General features: G+C 36.0%; 1 protein-coding gene across 1 annotated transcript in view; it reads right to left on the bottom strand.

Moving 5' to 3' along the window:
- Positions 1-3,232: 3,232 nt before the first annotated feature.
- The window catches only part of AADACL2 (arylacetamide deacetylase like 2), a 75,492-nt gene continuing 64,939 nt past the window's right edge, over positions 3,233-13,785 (bottom strand). The window contains 1 exon segment of the mRNA XM_053598851.1: positions 3,233-3,835. Coding sequence (XP_053454826.1) covers positions 3,233-3,835 — 603 coding nt within the window.

Raw genomic sequence — 13,785 nt, 5'->3', positions numbered from 1 at the left:
TATCTAACAGCCATTTTACAAAGAACTTATTCTGGCTCCTTTGGAGGTGAGCTTGATTCTACTCATAACCTGGGACACTCCAAATATGCCCAAGTCTCTTGCTTAGGCACTATTGGCAAAAATGTTTGCTGGCCACTAAAACCACCAATTCACACATCTGATGGCGGTGGGCCATCAGATAGGATAAGAGAAGATGCGGTTCAAAAACAAATTGAAAAAATAATTAGAGAAAAATATACTCCCCTACAATACCACCCCTTAGCTTTACCTAAATCTTGAGACATAGATCTCGACATCCAAACCTCTGATATTTTAGAAGCCACTTTCAAGCTTTAAATAATTCCAACCCAACCCTCACGGCAAACTGCTGGCTATGTCTAACTCTTGGCATACCTATGCCCCTGGCCCTACTAACAAACACCTCCACTTCACATCTAAACAACTCACATCTAAACTGTAGCGACAGTCTACCTTTCAGAGTCCAACCTATAGAATTTACAAAAACACCTTGTATATATAAACCTCCCCAGAACAATAATTATGATGTAGACTTAGGAAGCATCACCTTCACAAACTGCTCCTCCATTTCTAACAACACCTCACACCGGACATGCCCCCCTCCCGGACATGTTTTTGTATGTGGAGGAAATTTGGCCTACATGGCCCTACCAAGTAACTGGACAGGCTATTGCATAACCGCCCAACTACTCCCTGATATCTCTATTATACTAGGAGATCAACCTGTTCCTCTCCCCAGTCTTGATTATATAGCTGGACATCCATGCTCTAAAAGAGCTATTCAACTTATCCCACTAATAGCAGGACTAGGCATCACTACAGCAGTAGCCACAGGGGTTACCGGAACAGGAATATCTATACATTCCTACCACAAACTATCTCGTCAACTAATAGAGGATGTCTCAGCTCTTTCTGAAACAATTCATGATCTTCAAGATCAAATAGACTCCCTAGCAGAAGTAGTCCTACAAAATCGTAGAGGCCTAGATCTCCTCACGGCAGAGCAGGGAGGTATCTGTTTGGCTTTACAGGAAAAATGCTGTTTCTACACCAACAAGTCAGGCATTGTTTGAGACAAGATAAAAACCCTGCAAGACCAGCTCGAAGAAAGAAGAAAGGAACTTCGTGATAACCCCCTTTGGTCAGGACTCAATGGACTTCTCCCTTATCTCCTCCCACTCCTAGGCCCCCCATTAGGTTTTCTATTAGTCCTTTCCTTCGGCCCCTGGCTATTCAAAAAGGTCACCACCTTCATTAAACAACAAATAGACTCTGCACTAGCAAAACCAATTCAAATTCACTACCATCGCCTAGCTTTATCTGACCAGGAAGCCAACCATTCCTTATCTCATGGCTTCCCCTCATAATGAGGGCAGTGTATAGATCAGAGGTACACTTACCCATTCCTAATAAAAGGAAAAAAGAGTATGGGCACTGAGTTGAGTGCACAGCAAAGCATTGCAAGAGAAGGTCCCACAATCCTTCCACCTCCCGATCCCAAGGAGAAGTCAAATGAAGGATCAGACCCCCTCTGATTTTTCTCTGAGAGCAAACCTGGCTTGCATAGAGGTTGGTATCAAAAATTTCGCTTACCTCTCCTCTCCAAAAGATACCGCAAATAACAAATGTGGATCTGGGAAATCCACGAGAGGAGCCAGGTCACTACTCCCTCTCTCGGTTAATGCCCACCTACTTAAAACAAAAAGGGAGGAGATGTCGGAAGCCATATAAGGCACAGCTCGGCCTTACTTCCTCTTTAAGTAAAAAACAATTTTACCTTTACCCGGTAACTTTACCTGGCAACTAGCCAACCAATCACCTTATGCTCCATCTTGCTTATTCTAGCCAATCCCCAGTTGGCAACTCCTCTGAACCTCCCAACAAGACACACCCTCCTTCCCCTAATGCTTATAAGGCACAAGTTTTTCAATAAAGTTTGAGACTTGATCAGAAAACTGTCTTGTCTCCCTTTCTCGCGCCCCTTGTTTGTTTTTCTCCTTTAGATGGTTCCTGCGTCCCCCATTGCTGTCCCGCGGGTCGGGACAGTTAACACAGGGCCCTTAGAGTTTATCTAGTTCAATGGTTTCCATATATTCTTTTAGCAGCTATTTTGCTTCTTGTGTTTTCTCTTTTTACTCACTACTACAATTTCTGTGCCTGAGAACTATCCCCTCTAATTTGTTAATAACCATTCTTATTTCTCAGCTTTAATAAATGTTGCTCCCTATTAAGACCAACATATCTGTAATAAATTATAAGTAAGGGGGAAATAGACAGGATTACCACATTTTACATATGCAAAGTCTGCAAGTCAGAAAATTTGATAACTGTTCAAAGATACAACAGTAACTGTTACAACTGATTCAAATCTAGATTTAGGCAACACAAATAACCTGTTTTTTGCACAACAACTATAAAATATCACAAATTACAACCCACTAAGTAAGGACCATACATACACATTATATATTTATAAATTCATTTTTTCCCCTATTTTTATCATTTGGGATTCATTGAGGGTACAAAGAATTAGGTTACACTGATTGCATTTGTTAGATAAAGTTCCTCTTATAATTGTGTTCCACCCCAAAGAGGTGTGCCATTCACCAAAATCCCCCATTCCTTTCCCTTCTCCCCTCCCTCCACCTGCTCATTCCCCTGTCCCCCCCGTATTAGCTCATCTGCTGCCTTCATATTAGAATAGAGTTCATTGGATACTTGCTTTTCTATTCTTGTGATGCTTTACTAAAGAGGATGTATTCCACCTCCATCCAGGTTAATACAAAAGATGTGAAGTCTCCACCTTTTTTTGTGGCCAAATAGTGTTCCATGGTATACATATACCACAGCTTATTAATCCATTCCTGGGTTGGTGAACATTTAGGCTGTTTCCAAATTTTAGTGATTGTAAATTGAGCTGTGATAAACAGTCTAATGCAAATGTCGTTATGATAAAAGGGCTTTTTCTTCTGGGTAGATGCCTGGTAATGTGATTGCAGGATCAAATGGGAGGTCTAATTTGAGTTCTTTGAGGATTCTCCATACTTCCTTCCAAAAAGGTTGTATTAGTTTGCAGTCCCACCAGCAGTATAAAAGTTTTCTCTTCTCTCCACATCCACGCCAGCATATGCAGGTTTGAGAATTTGTGATGTGGGTCATTCTCATTGGGGTAGGTGATATCTCAGGGTAGTTTTGATTTGCATCATAAGTGTATTTATAAATTCTTATCCAGACAACTAATATACATATCTTTTATTCTAAGACCTAGACGTAAATAAATTGGTGTTGTCATAAATGATAAAGCCGCATGAACTCCATTCTCAATATGGTCATGAGCAACTTGAACGCCAACATTTTGAAGTCTTGAAACAAACATAAGTCCATCATCTCTTAAAATATCATATTGACAGGTAAGAACATAGGTTAGTGGCAAATTCTGTAACCAAGAATCATTGACCAACAAGGGTGATGCTCTTTCGTCCATAAGTGCTGGTAATGAATAGCCAAGTCTTCCAAGAACTGGTTCAGTATAAACATGACCCTTCCTATACTTCTCAGGGAGAAGAACACTCCAGTTAGCAAACTTAAATAGATGTCTTGACTCCAGAGGCATGTATTGGTTTCTTCTCATGGCCTGAAGAAGTACTTCATCTTTGGTGAAATATAAACTTGCAAATTTTATGGCTACATCCCTGGTCAGAATTATATCATATTCATCTCTTTGGTGAGATGGTAAATAGGCATCAATTAACTGTAAGGATGGGTAAAGTAAAGCTTGCATCTTTATTTTATGTTTTATTTCAGGATCATTCTGTATCTGAAAAGAATATAATAATATCCTATAAGGCAAAAAGTTCCAAGACCAGAGGGATGAAATTTCTTTTTCCTCATGCAAACAATCATGAGATAAACAAATGTACGTAAATTGATGTGATATTATATATCATAATTATTTTCAAAATATTTGCATATCAATGGCATAAATATGTCAAGCCTATTTCAACATTAAAGTTTTTAAAAATTGGTTCTGTTTGTTAAGGGAAATGAAAGAATGGGGGAGAGAAAGGAGAGAGATACAGAGACAGAGAAAGAAAAAAAGCTACAAGAAGAGAAAGATACATATAATGATGATTTTGGTCAAAAATCACCAATGGAAATGACCCAATCCTATAGAGTAATATTTTGGGGGGAAATTGAGAGTATATATGTTTATAAAATTCATCTTGACTAAAGTAACCAATGTAAATGAAATAAATATAACTATTAAATAATAATTTATTTTTTAAATTTAAAAATATTTATATTTATAAAAATACAAAATAATTTTAAAATAATATTTTTGGCTTCGAGGCAAACATTCTCTATATCATGTCATAATATTTAAGAAACATTATTCAAATGCAAAACCACATGGACCATATTAAGGAGAAAAAGCTAGTTGATAAATATCTTATGAGAGGATGGTGTAGTGTCTAGGAAAGAAAGGGTAAAAAATTCTTTAAAAACTTGTTGAGGTCCACAAAGCTTTATGTGCAAAGGGAAGATGTGGAATGTTTGACAAGGAGTTTCTTCTTCAAGCCAAAGAGAAGTATCCTATTTCAGTTTGAGGCCTGACCTTAATTTATCTCCCAGGAGCAATTATATCTCTGGCAACATTGGTATCTCCGCAAATGGAAATACCTGCTTCTACACTGAGTAAAATACTCAGGACCAGAATATGTGTCTCTAAATCAACCTCTCATCACAATGGCTGGCTGAACTCAAAAGAGTAGCTAAATTACAACCCAAGAGGAAGTTCAGAAAAGGAAATGGCATCCTATCACCTCCACAATGTTCTCCTAGGATGCTAGAGGTTTAGCAAGTGTAGTCTGAAAATGAGATGATATAAAGTTTTCTAACAGAAACTCTCCTAGATCCCTAATTTCTCCCCAGGACCTTCAGGTGGATGATTTACTAACCAAAGGAGACTACTATCAACATCCTATCTTCATTCATTCTACTCTCATTCTCACTAATATGGGACAAAAACATACTATACAAGCAGGGAGGGGGGCAAAAGTTTTCTGCTGAATTCTTGGTAGAATTATATTTCATAATTATTTTCAAAATATTTGGTATTTTGGTAGAATTCTTGGTAGAATTCAGCAGTAAAGACATTCAGTCCTGGTTATTTATTTGTTGGAAGAATTTTTATTACTACTTCACTCTCATTACTTGTTGTGAGTGTCTGTTTATGTTTTCTATTTCATCCTGACTCAATATGAGTAGGTTGTATGTATCCAGGAATTTATACATTTCCTCCAGGTTCTCTAGTTCATTAGTGCATAGTTGCTCATAATAGTCTCTATTGATGTTTTATATTCCTGTAGTATAATTTATAATGTGTCTTATTTCATTTCTGATCTTGTTTATTTGGATTTTATCACATTTTTGTCTTGTTTAATCTAGGAAGTAGTTTATCAATTTTGCCTACCTTTTTCAAAAAGCAACTTTTCATTTCACTGATCCTTTGTATATTGTTTTTTGGTCTCTATTTTGTTCAGTTCTGCTCTGATCTTTATTGTTTCTTTCCATCTATTAATTTTGAAGTTGATTTGTTCTTGCTTTTCTAGTCCCTTAAGGGGCATCATTATTTATTTGAAATTTCTAATTTTTGATATAGAGGCACATTGTTAGAAAATTCTCACTTGGCACTGCTCACTGCTTTTACTAACAGATTTTGGTATGTTGTGTTCCAATCTTTATCTATTTCAAGATTTTTTCTTTTCTCTTTAATGTCTTTCTTGACTAAGTGGTCATTTAAAAGCATGTTTTTAAATTTCCATGGATTTGTACAGTTTCTATAGTCTTTATTGTTATTGATTTCTACTTTTATTCCACTGTGGCCTGAGAAGATATTTGATATAATTTTAATATTTTAAAATTTGATGAAATTTGTACGTAGCCTAACACATGGGATATTCAGGAAAACGTTCCATGTGCTGATCAGAAGAATGTGTATTCTATAGCTGTCAGATAAAAAGTTTTGTAAATGACTACTAGATCCATTTGGTCTAATGTACAGTTTAAATCCATATTTTTTGTTAATATTCTTTCTAAGTGTTTTGAAAATGGGATGTTGAAGTCTCCAAAGATTACTGTATTAGATCTTAAGAGAGAGTATGTCTCTGTATTTATATCTAATAATATTTGCTTTATGTATCTGGATGCTGTGCTGTTGGGTGCATACATTTTAGAATTATTATAGTCTTTTGCAGAAATGATCTCCTTTATCATCATATGATGACATTCTTTCTCACTTTTTACTGTTTTTTTTTTTTTTTTTTTTTTTTGCTTAGAGTCTGGTTTTTATCTAAAATAATTACAGCTACTGCTAGCTTTTTGTTTCTGCTTGCATGTGATGGTCTTTTTCCATTCCTCTACTTTCAGTTTATGTGTTGGGTAAAGAGAAGAGAGATGAGTTTCTTGTAGACAACTAATAGTTGGGCCATGTTTCCTCACCCATTCAGCCAGTCTATATTATTTAAGTGGAAGTTTAATCCATTTACATTGCAGGTTTTTATTGCTATACTGGGTCTTGTTCTTGTCATATTATTATTTGATTTCTGGTTGTTTTCCATATTTTTTTCCTTTGTTTCTCTTTTTATCATTATGTTTTGGTGGTTTTGTGGGTTGGTAACATTTGAATATTTTCATTATTTTTCCTACTTGTGCATTTCTTCTATCAGTGGGTTTTCACGATGGCAGATATTATTCTTTTATGTCTGGATATAGGACTCTTTTAAGCTGTTCTTATATGGCTGTTCTCATGGTGAAGAATACCCTCAGTTTCATTTATCTGGGACTTTATTTCTCCTTCTTATTGAAGGATAAATTTCCTGATAATTGTACCCTTGAATGTCACTTGTTTCTTCTAGCATTTTGAATATATCACCCCATTTTCTCCTGGCCTATAAGGTTTATGCTGAGAATTCCATTGTCAATCTGATAACTGTTCCCTACAGATTACTTGATGCTTTTCTCTTGTTGTTTTTAGAGTTCTCTTTTTGTTTTTGACCTTAGAAATTTTGACTATAATGTGTTATAGCAAAGATCTTTTTACCTCATATATATTTGAAGATATCTCTGTCTTCTATATCTAGATATCTAAATCTCTTGCTAGACTTGGGGTGGGGGGAAGAAAATTCAAAAATGAGAAACAAAGCTGCTCCAGATGAGGGTAAATCAGTGAAAGATCTAGAGTATATGAAGAAAATCAGTGGGGAGGGGCCTGTGGCTCAAGGAGTAGGGCGCTGGCCCCTTAAACAGGGAGTGGCAGGTTCAAGCTCAGCCCCGGCCAAAACTGCAAAAAAAAAAAAAAGCATCAGTGAAAGGAAACTCCAAAGGAAAACAATAATTCCAGAATCCTGGGTAATTCATTACCAAGAGTCGATCATTACAACATATAGCCATCAGACTGGCCAAAGCTAACATGTAAAAAGGAAATTATATTAACCACCAGGCAAAAGCATCAGGTAACTTACAAAAGAAAACCCAGCAGACTAACTGCAGACTTCTCAACTGAGGCCTTATAAGACAGAAAGGACTAGAGCACCCTTATCAGTTGTCTCAAACAGAATAATGTCTACACTAGAATTTTATATCCTGCAAAACCATATTTCTTATATGAGGGGAGAAAAAGACTTTCTCAGACAAGCAAATGCTGAGGGAATTTGTCAATACCAAACCCATCCTGCAGGAAGTACTCAGATCTGCATCATACACCAATCAGTACAATAGACACTCACCAGCGTAAAAACATAAAAATGCTGAAGGTCAGAGCCCAGATACCCTAGTAGTTCAAGAGGTAAAACAAAGCAATAAAGTTCTATGCAACAGGATGCATATAAACCCTCTCCACTCATCAATTCGTTCAATGAATGTGAATGACTTGAACTCTTCACTGAAGAGACATAGGCTCTGTGCATGGATTATAAAAAATACAAGCCAACTATCTGTTGTATCCAGAAAACAAATATAACCCAAAAGGACATATTCAGACCTAAGGTAAAGGGACAGAAAATATTTCATTCAAATGGAAACCAAAAGAAAGCTGGTGTAGCCATTCTCATATGAGATAATATAGACTTCAAATGAATAAGCATGAAGAAAAAGATGGACATTATATATTGGTGAAGGGAACAATTCAACAAGAAGACATAACAATCCTCAATATCTATGCACCTAAATCAGGTGTGCCCAGATTCATAAAGCAAATCCTACTTTATTTAAACAAAACAATAAACAGCAACATTGGAATAGTCAGAAACTGCAACATCCCATTGACAGAAAAGAACAGATCCTTCAAGCAGAAAATAAACAAAGGACTTAAATGGGACTCTAGAACAAATGACCTAACAGACATTTACAGAACATTCCATCCCCAAACTATTGAATATGCGTTCTTCTTGTCAGCTCAATGAACATTCTCTATGATTGATCACATCCTAGGCAACAAAACAGGCCTCAAAAATTTTTTAAAAATATAAATTCCACCATGTATCTTCTTGGACCACAATGTAATAAAATTAGAAATCAATTTATAAAAACCATTCAACTCTATACAAAACCATGGAAACTAAACAACCTATTGCTGAATAATTATTGGATCAAGAAGGAAATTAACATGAAAATCCAAAGATTCTTCAAAGCAAATGACAAAAGGGGCATCAGTTATCTCAACGTTAGATGTTGCAAAAGCTATCTTATGAGGAAGATTGACGGCCTTAAGTGGCTATGTCCAAAAGACAGTAAGATCACAAATTAATAATCTAGTGAATCATTTCAGAGATTTGGAAAGGAAGAGCCAACTACTCTCAAAACCAAAAGAAGACTAAAAGTAAGGACAGAGCAGAACTAAATGAAATTGATTTGAAAAGAATTACACAGAAGATCAATAAAACAAAAAGTTGATGCTTTTAAAATATAAACAAAATTGAGAGACCTCTCACTGGATTAGTCAGAAACAAAAAATAAAGTCCTCTATATATTGTTTTAGTTAATGACAATCAGTATAGTCAAGGCATGGGGATATGTTGGCAATGGAAGAAAAAAGTTTCTTTCTTCATAACTCTTTCATTCTATATTTGAAATGTGACTATAGAAATAAATTCTTCTACAGATCTATTTAGAATAGAAAGTCTACATTTTTCCTATATTATATAAAATCCATACAATTTGACTGATAAAACAACACATCATATCTTTGAGAAAGAAAAAAGAAAAAAACCTAATAAGGTCAATCAGAAATGAAAAAGGATTCAGTTTATCTCAACTTCCCTTGTGCTAAAAGGAAAAAAAAAAAAGAAAGAAAGAAAAGAGGAGATGTTACATATTACAACTGATACTACAGAAATACAAAATATCACCTCTGAATACAATAAAAATCTCTATAAAAAATGTGAAAATGTTGAGGAAATGGACAAATTCTTGGAAACACACTACCTCTCTAGGCTCAATCAGGAAGAAAAAGAATTCCTGAACAGACAAAAGTCAAGTAACAAAATTGAAACAGCAATTTCAAAAAAAAAAGAAAAACTTCCAACAAAAAGAAGTTCTCACCACATGGTTGCACAGCCAAATTTTTCCAGACCTACAAAAGAGAATTTGTACCTATACTGCAGAAAGTATTTCATAACATTGAGAAGGAAGGGATCTTTTCCAATATGTTCTGTGAAGCAATATCACCTTGATACCAAAGCAAGGCAGGGACACAACAAAAAAAGAGAAAACTACAGACCAATATTTCTTATAAATATGCATGCAAAAATTCTCAATAAAATCCTAGCAAGCCATATGCAGCTGCACATCAAAAAAATAATCCACCATGACCAGGTGGGCTTTATCCCAGAGATGCAAGGATGGCTCAACATATGCAAATCTATAAATGTGATTCACCAGATAAATAGAAGCAAAAACAAAGACCATCTGATCCTTTCAATAGAATCAGGAAAAGCATTTCACAAAATTCAGCACCCTTTTAGGATAAGAGTTCTTAACAAAATAGGCATACATGGAACATGCTTCAAACTTACAAAAGACAGACAGGACAAATCCACAGCCAACATCATACCGAAAGGCAAAACATTAAGAACATTACCTTAGACCTGGAAATAGACAAGGTTCCACATTGTCACAACTTCTATTAAACAGAGTGCTAGAAGTCCTAGCCAAAGTTATTGGGCAAGAGAAGTGAATCAAGAGTATCCAAATGGGGAAAGAAGAGGTCAAACTATTGCTCTCTGTTGATGATATGATCTTTTTTAAAAATAACATCTAATTTTTTTTTATTGTTTAGGATTCATTGAGGATACAGAGAATTAGGCTACACTGATTACATTTGTTAGAAAAAGTCCCTATTATAATTGTGTCCTTCCCCCACAAGAAGTGTGCCATAGGTTTGACGCCTGTGGCTCAACGGCTAAGGTGCCAGCCACATACACCTGAGCTGGCAGGTTTGAATCCAGCCCAGGCCTGCCAAACAACAATGACAGCTGCAACCAAAAAATATCCGGGCATTGTGGCAAGTGCCTGTAGTCCCAGCTACTTGGGAGGCAGAGTCAGGAGAATCGCTTGAGCCCAGGAGTTGGAGGTTGCTGTGAGCTGTGATGCCATAGCACTCTACCTAGGGCAATAGCTTGAGGCTCTGCCTCAAAAAAAAAAAAAAAAAAGAAAGAAAGAAAGAAGTGTGCCATACACCATGATCCCCCTCCTCCTCCCACCTTCCCTCTCCACCCCCCCCACCCACCCACTCATTTCCCTACCTCGCACCTTGTATTAGCTCATCTACTACCTTCATGTTAGAATAAAGAACACTGGATTCTTGCTTCTCCATTCTTGAGATGCTTTACTAAGAAGAATGTTTTCTACCTCCATCCAGATAGAAAGAGATGTGAAGTCTTCATCTTTATTAGTGGCTGAATAGTATTCCATGGTATACCACAGTTTGTTAATCCATGCCTGGGTTGGTGGGCATTTAGGCTGTTTCCACATTTTGGCAATTGTAAATTGAGCTGTGATAAACAGTCTAATGCAAATGTCCTTACGATAAAAGGGCTTTTTCTTCTGGGTAGATACCTAGCAATGGGATTGCAGGATCAAATAGGAGGTTTAATTTGAGTTCTTTTTTTTTTTTTTTTTAATTTGAGTTCTTTGAGGATTTTCCATACTTCCTTCCAAAAAGATTGCATTCCGTTTGCAGTCCCACCAGCAGTGTAAAAGTTTTCCCTTCTCTCCACATCCTCACCAGCACCTTGAGACTCTTATATAATCTTATATTGAGAAAAGCCCAAGGATTCTGCCAAAGGATTCCTAGCACTAAGAAATAAATTCAGCCAAGTCTTAGTTTACAAAATCAGTGTACACTAATCAGTAGCATTCCAATATGCCAACAACAGTCAATCTGAGAATAAAATCAAATATTCAATAACTTTCACAATAACAACAAAGAAAATAAAATACCTAGGAATATTCTCAAATAAATGAAAGACCTCCACAGGGAGAAAAATTGCAGAGGATGTAAACAAATGGAAAAACATATCATGCTCATAGATTAGCAGAATCAAAATTGTTAAAATCTCTATGCTACCCAAAATCATTTACAGATTCAATGCAATCCCCATTAAAATATCAATGTCACTTATTGCAGATCTAGAAAAAATAATTTTCCACTTCATGTCAAACCAAATAAGACCTCCTATAACCAAAACAACCTTAACCAAAACAGCACATCATGGGGCATCAATTTATCAGACTTCAGGCTATATTGCAAGGCTATAGTGACCAAAACAGCATGGTACTTGCAGAAGAACAAAGACATAGAACAATTAATCAGAACATATAGCCCCATTATTTCTTAAAATAGACATTCTAACTCCTTACATTCTCTTCATTTCTGGAATGATAACTATCTGAATATTTTGGCATTTTATTTTATTCCATATGTCACATAGGCTTTGTTCATTCCTCTTTATTCTTCTTTCTTAATTTTGTCTGAGTGTGTTATTTCAAAAGACTTGTCAGAGAGGATTCTTCATGACTTTATGCCCTGTGTTATTCCATGATTTCATTCTGAAACCCTTTAAAGGCAGTAATCTGCCATAGACACCTATGCTTGGTATAAAGCCCATTCAAGACAGTCTGAGGAATTATTGAATACTCTTTCATTATCCAAGTACCCTGAGACCATACAAAAAACATGAAACTCCTAGAGAGTGGTACATCGCCCATACCATTGGCAAATGATATGTTGCCAAGTTGCTATATTACAGTCCTTAACCCAGCCACTGGCTTAGAAGGGACCCTATCATCTAACTCCTTGGTTTTAGTGTGTTATTCAAAGTAATGAATGTCCATGCCAACTTATACATGGCCCATCAGCCAAGGAAAGATGGATGTATGCAAAATACTAACCTGTTATTAGAGAAGTTTCTACATTGCAAATGATTAAGTTTTGCTCACTAAGCTCAGCTTGCATTTGTTATTTTTGATTCAGACCACCCAATCTCAATAGCAACAGTGATTACTACCCCCTTCTCAATGTTCCTTTTCATCAACCATCCCAACAACATTCGGAATCCAATTCTAATGGTATATAGTCAATGACCATCCAGATAAACTATCAATCATTGGGAATAAATTCCAACATAGGATTTTTGCCTTCCTAGTATACACATTTCAATCATTCTGGAAGCTGAAAAATTTCAACATAAACTAGATAGAACCCTCCAAAGACCTCAAGATGATCAACCTCCTCTCCTCCTTGCAGATTCACCCTGTTCTGCTCCTTATTTCTTACTCACAAACCTCATCTTCCCCTTATCTCCTAAAGCAGGACAGTAATACAATCAAAATTGCTGTACTTATGGTGATACTACATCCAGTGAACAAAGAAGAAAGACCTGAATTCAATGTAGCTCAATGATTAAGATTTTTGTAACTAGGTTTGAGTCCTGTATTTACGACGATTTACTCTATGACTTTAGGCACGTTACTTAACCTCATAAAACCTCAGTTACCTGATCTCTAAAATAATTAATATAATATTAGTAAATATTACATGTGGTTTTATGGGGATCATATAAACATTTAAATTGCAGTTCTGAGCCTATGGTAAGCATTCAGTAAATGTTGACTATGTATATTGTTATCATTGCAACTAATGTAAAAGGAACCCAACAGTCAATCCTTGACATGGTTCAGAAAATGTTTGTTGATTATCCAGTAAGCAAACCAGAGGAAATACTGGCTCAGCTCCATTTTGTTTAAGGATGCAGAGATAGTGTCTGGACAAGCATCTTAATAACCTGTGTATAAACCTCAGCTTTAAACTCGTAAGCCTTCTGAAAAACATGTCCTCCCCTCAACTCTATGTCAGTATTACTCTACAATAGAGTAGCATTGTTATACTCTGTTCCTTTTCATCATTTCTATCACTTGCCCAATCTGGTTTGTTATCAAATTCTCTCCTGTTTTCATTTCTCTTATTTCTCCTGAATAGATATTTTTGACCAGCCCCATCTTTACTTTCAAACACAAACCTAGCTCCAAGAAGCTCACCTTGTATCCGAATCCATTCACATTTTCACAAGTCATGATTTGTTTATATTCAATGAGCATTTTTTCAAGGAAGACATCTTGATTAGTTTTTTATATTAAATTTCTTTTTGTATACATGTCAAAACCCTCAAACCCATCTCCTCATCAATGCTACTTGATTCTTCTTTATGC

This window comes from Nycticebus coucang, chromosome 8 (assembly GCF_027406575.1).
Source record: "Nycticebus coucang isolate mNycCou1 chromosome 8, mNycCou1.pri, whole genome shotgun sequence".
Lineage (NCBI taxonomy): Eukaryota > Metazoa > Chordata > Mammalia > Primates > Lorisidae > Nycticebus > Nycticebus coucang.
This window is presented reverse-complemented; position numbering and strand designations above follow the sequence as displayed.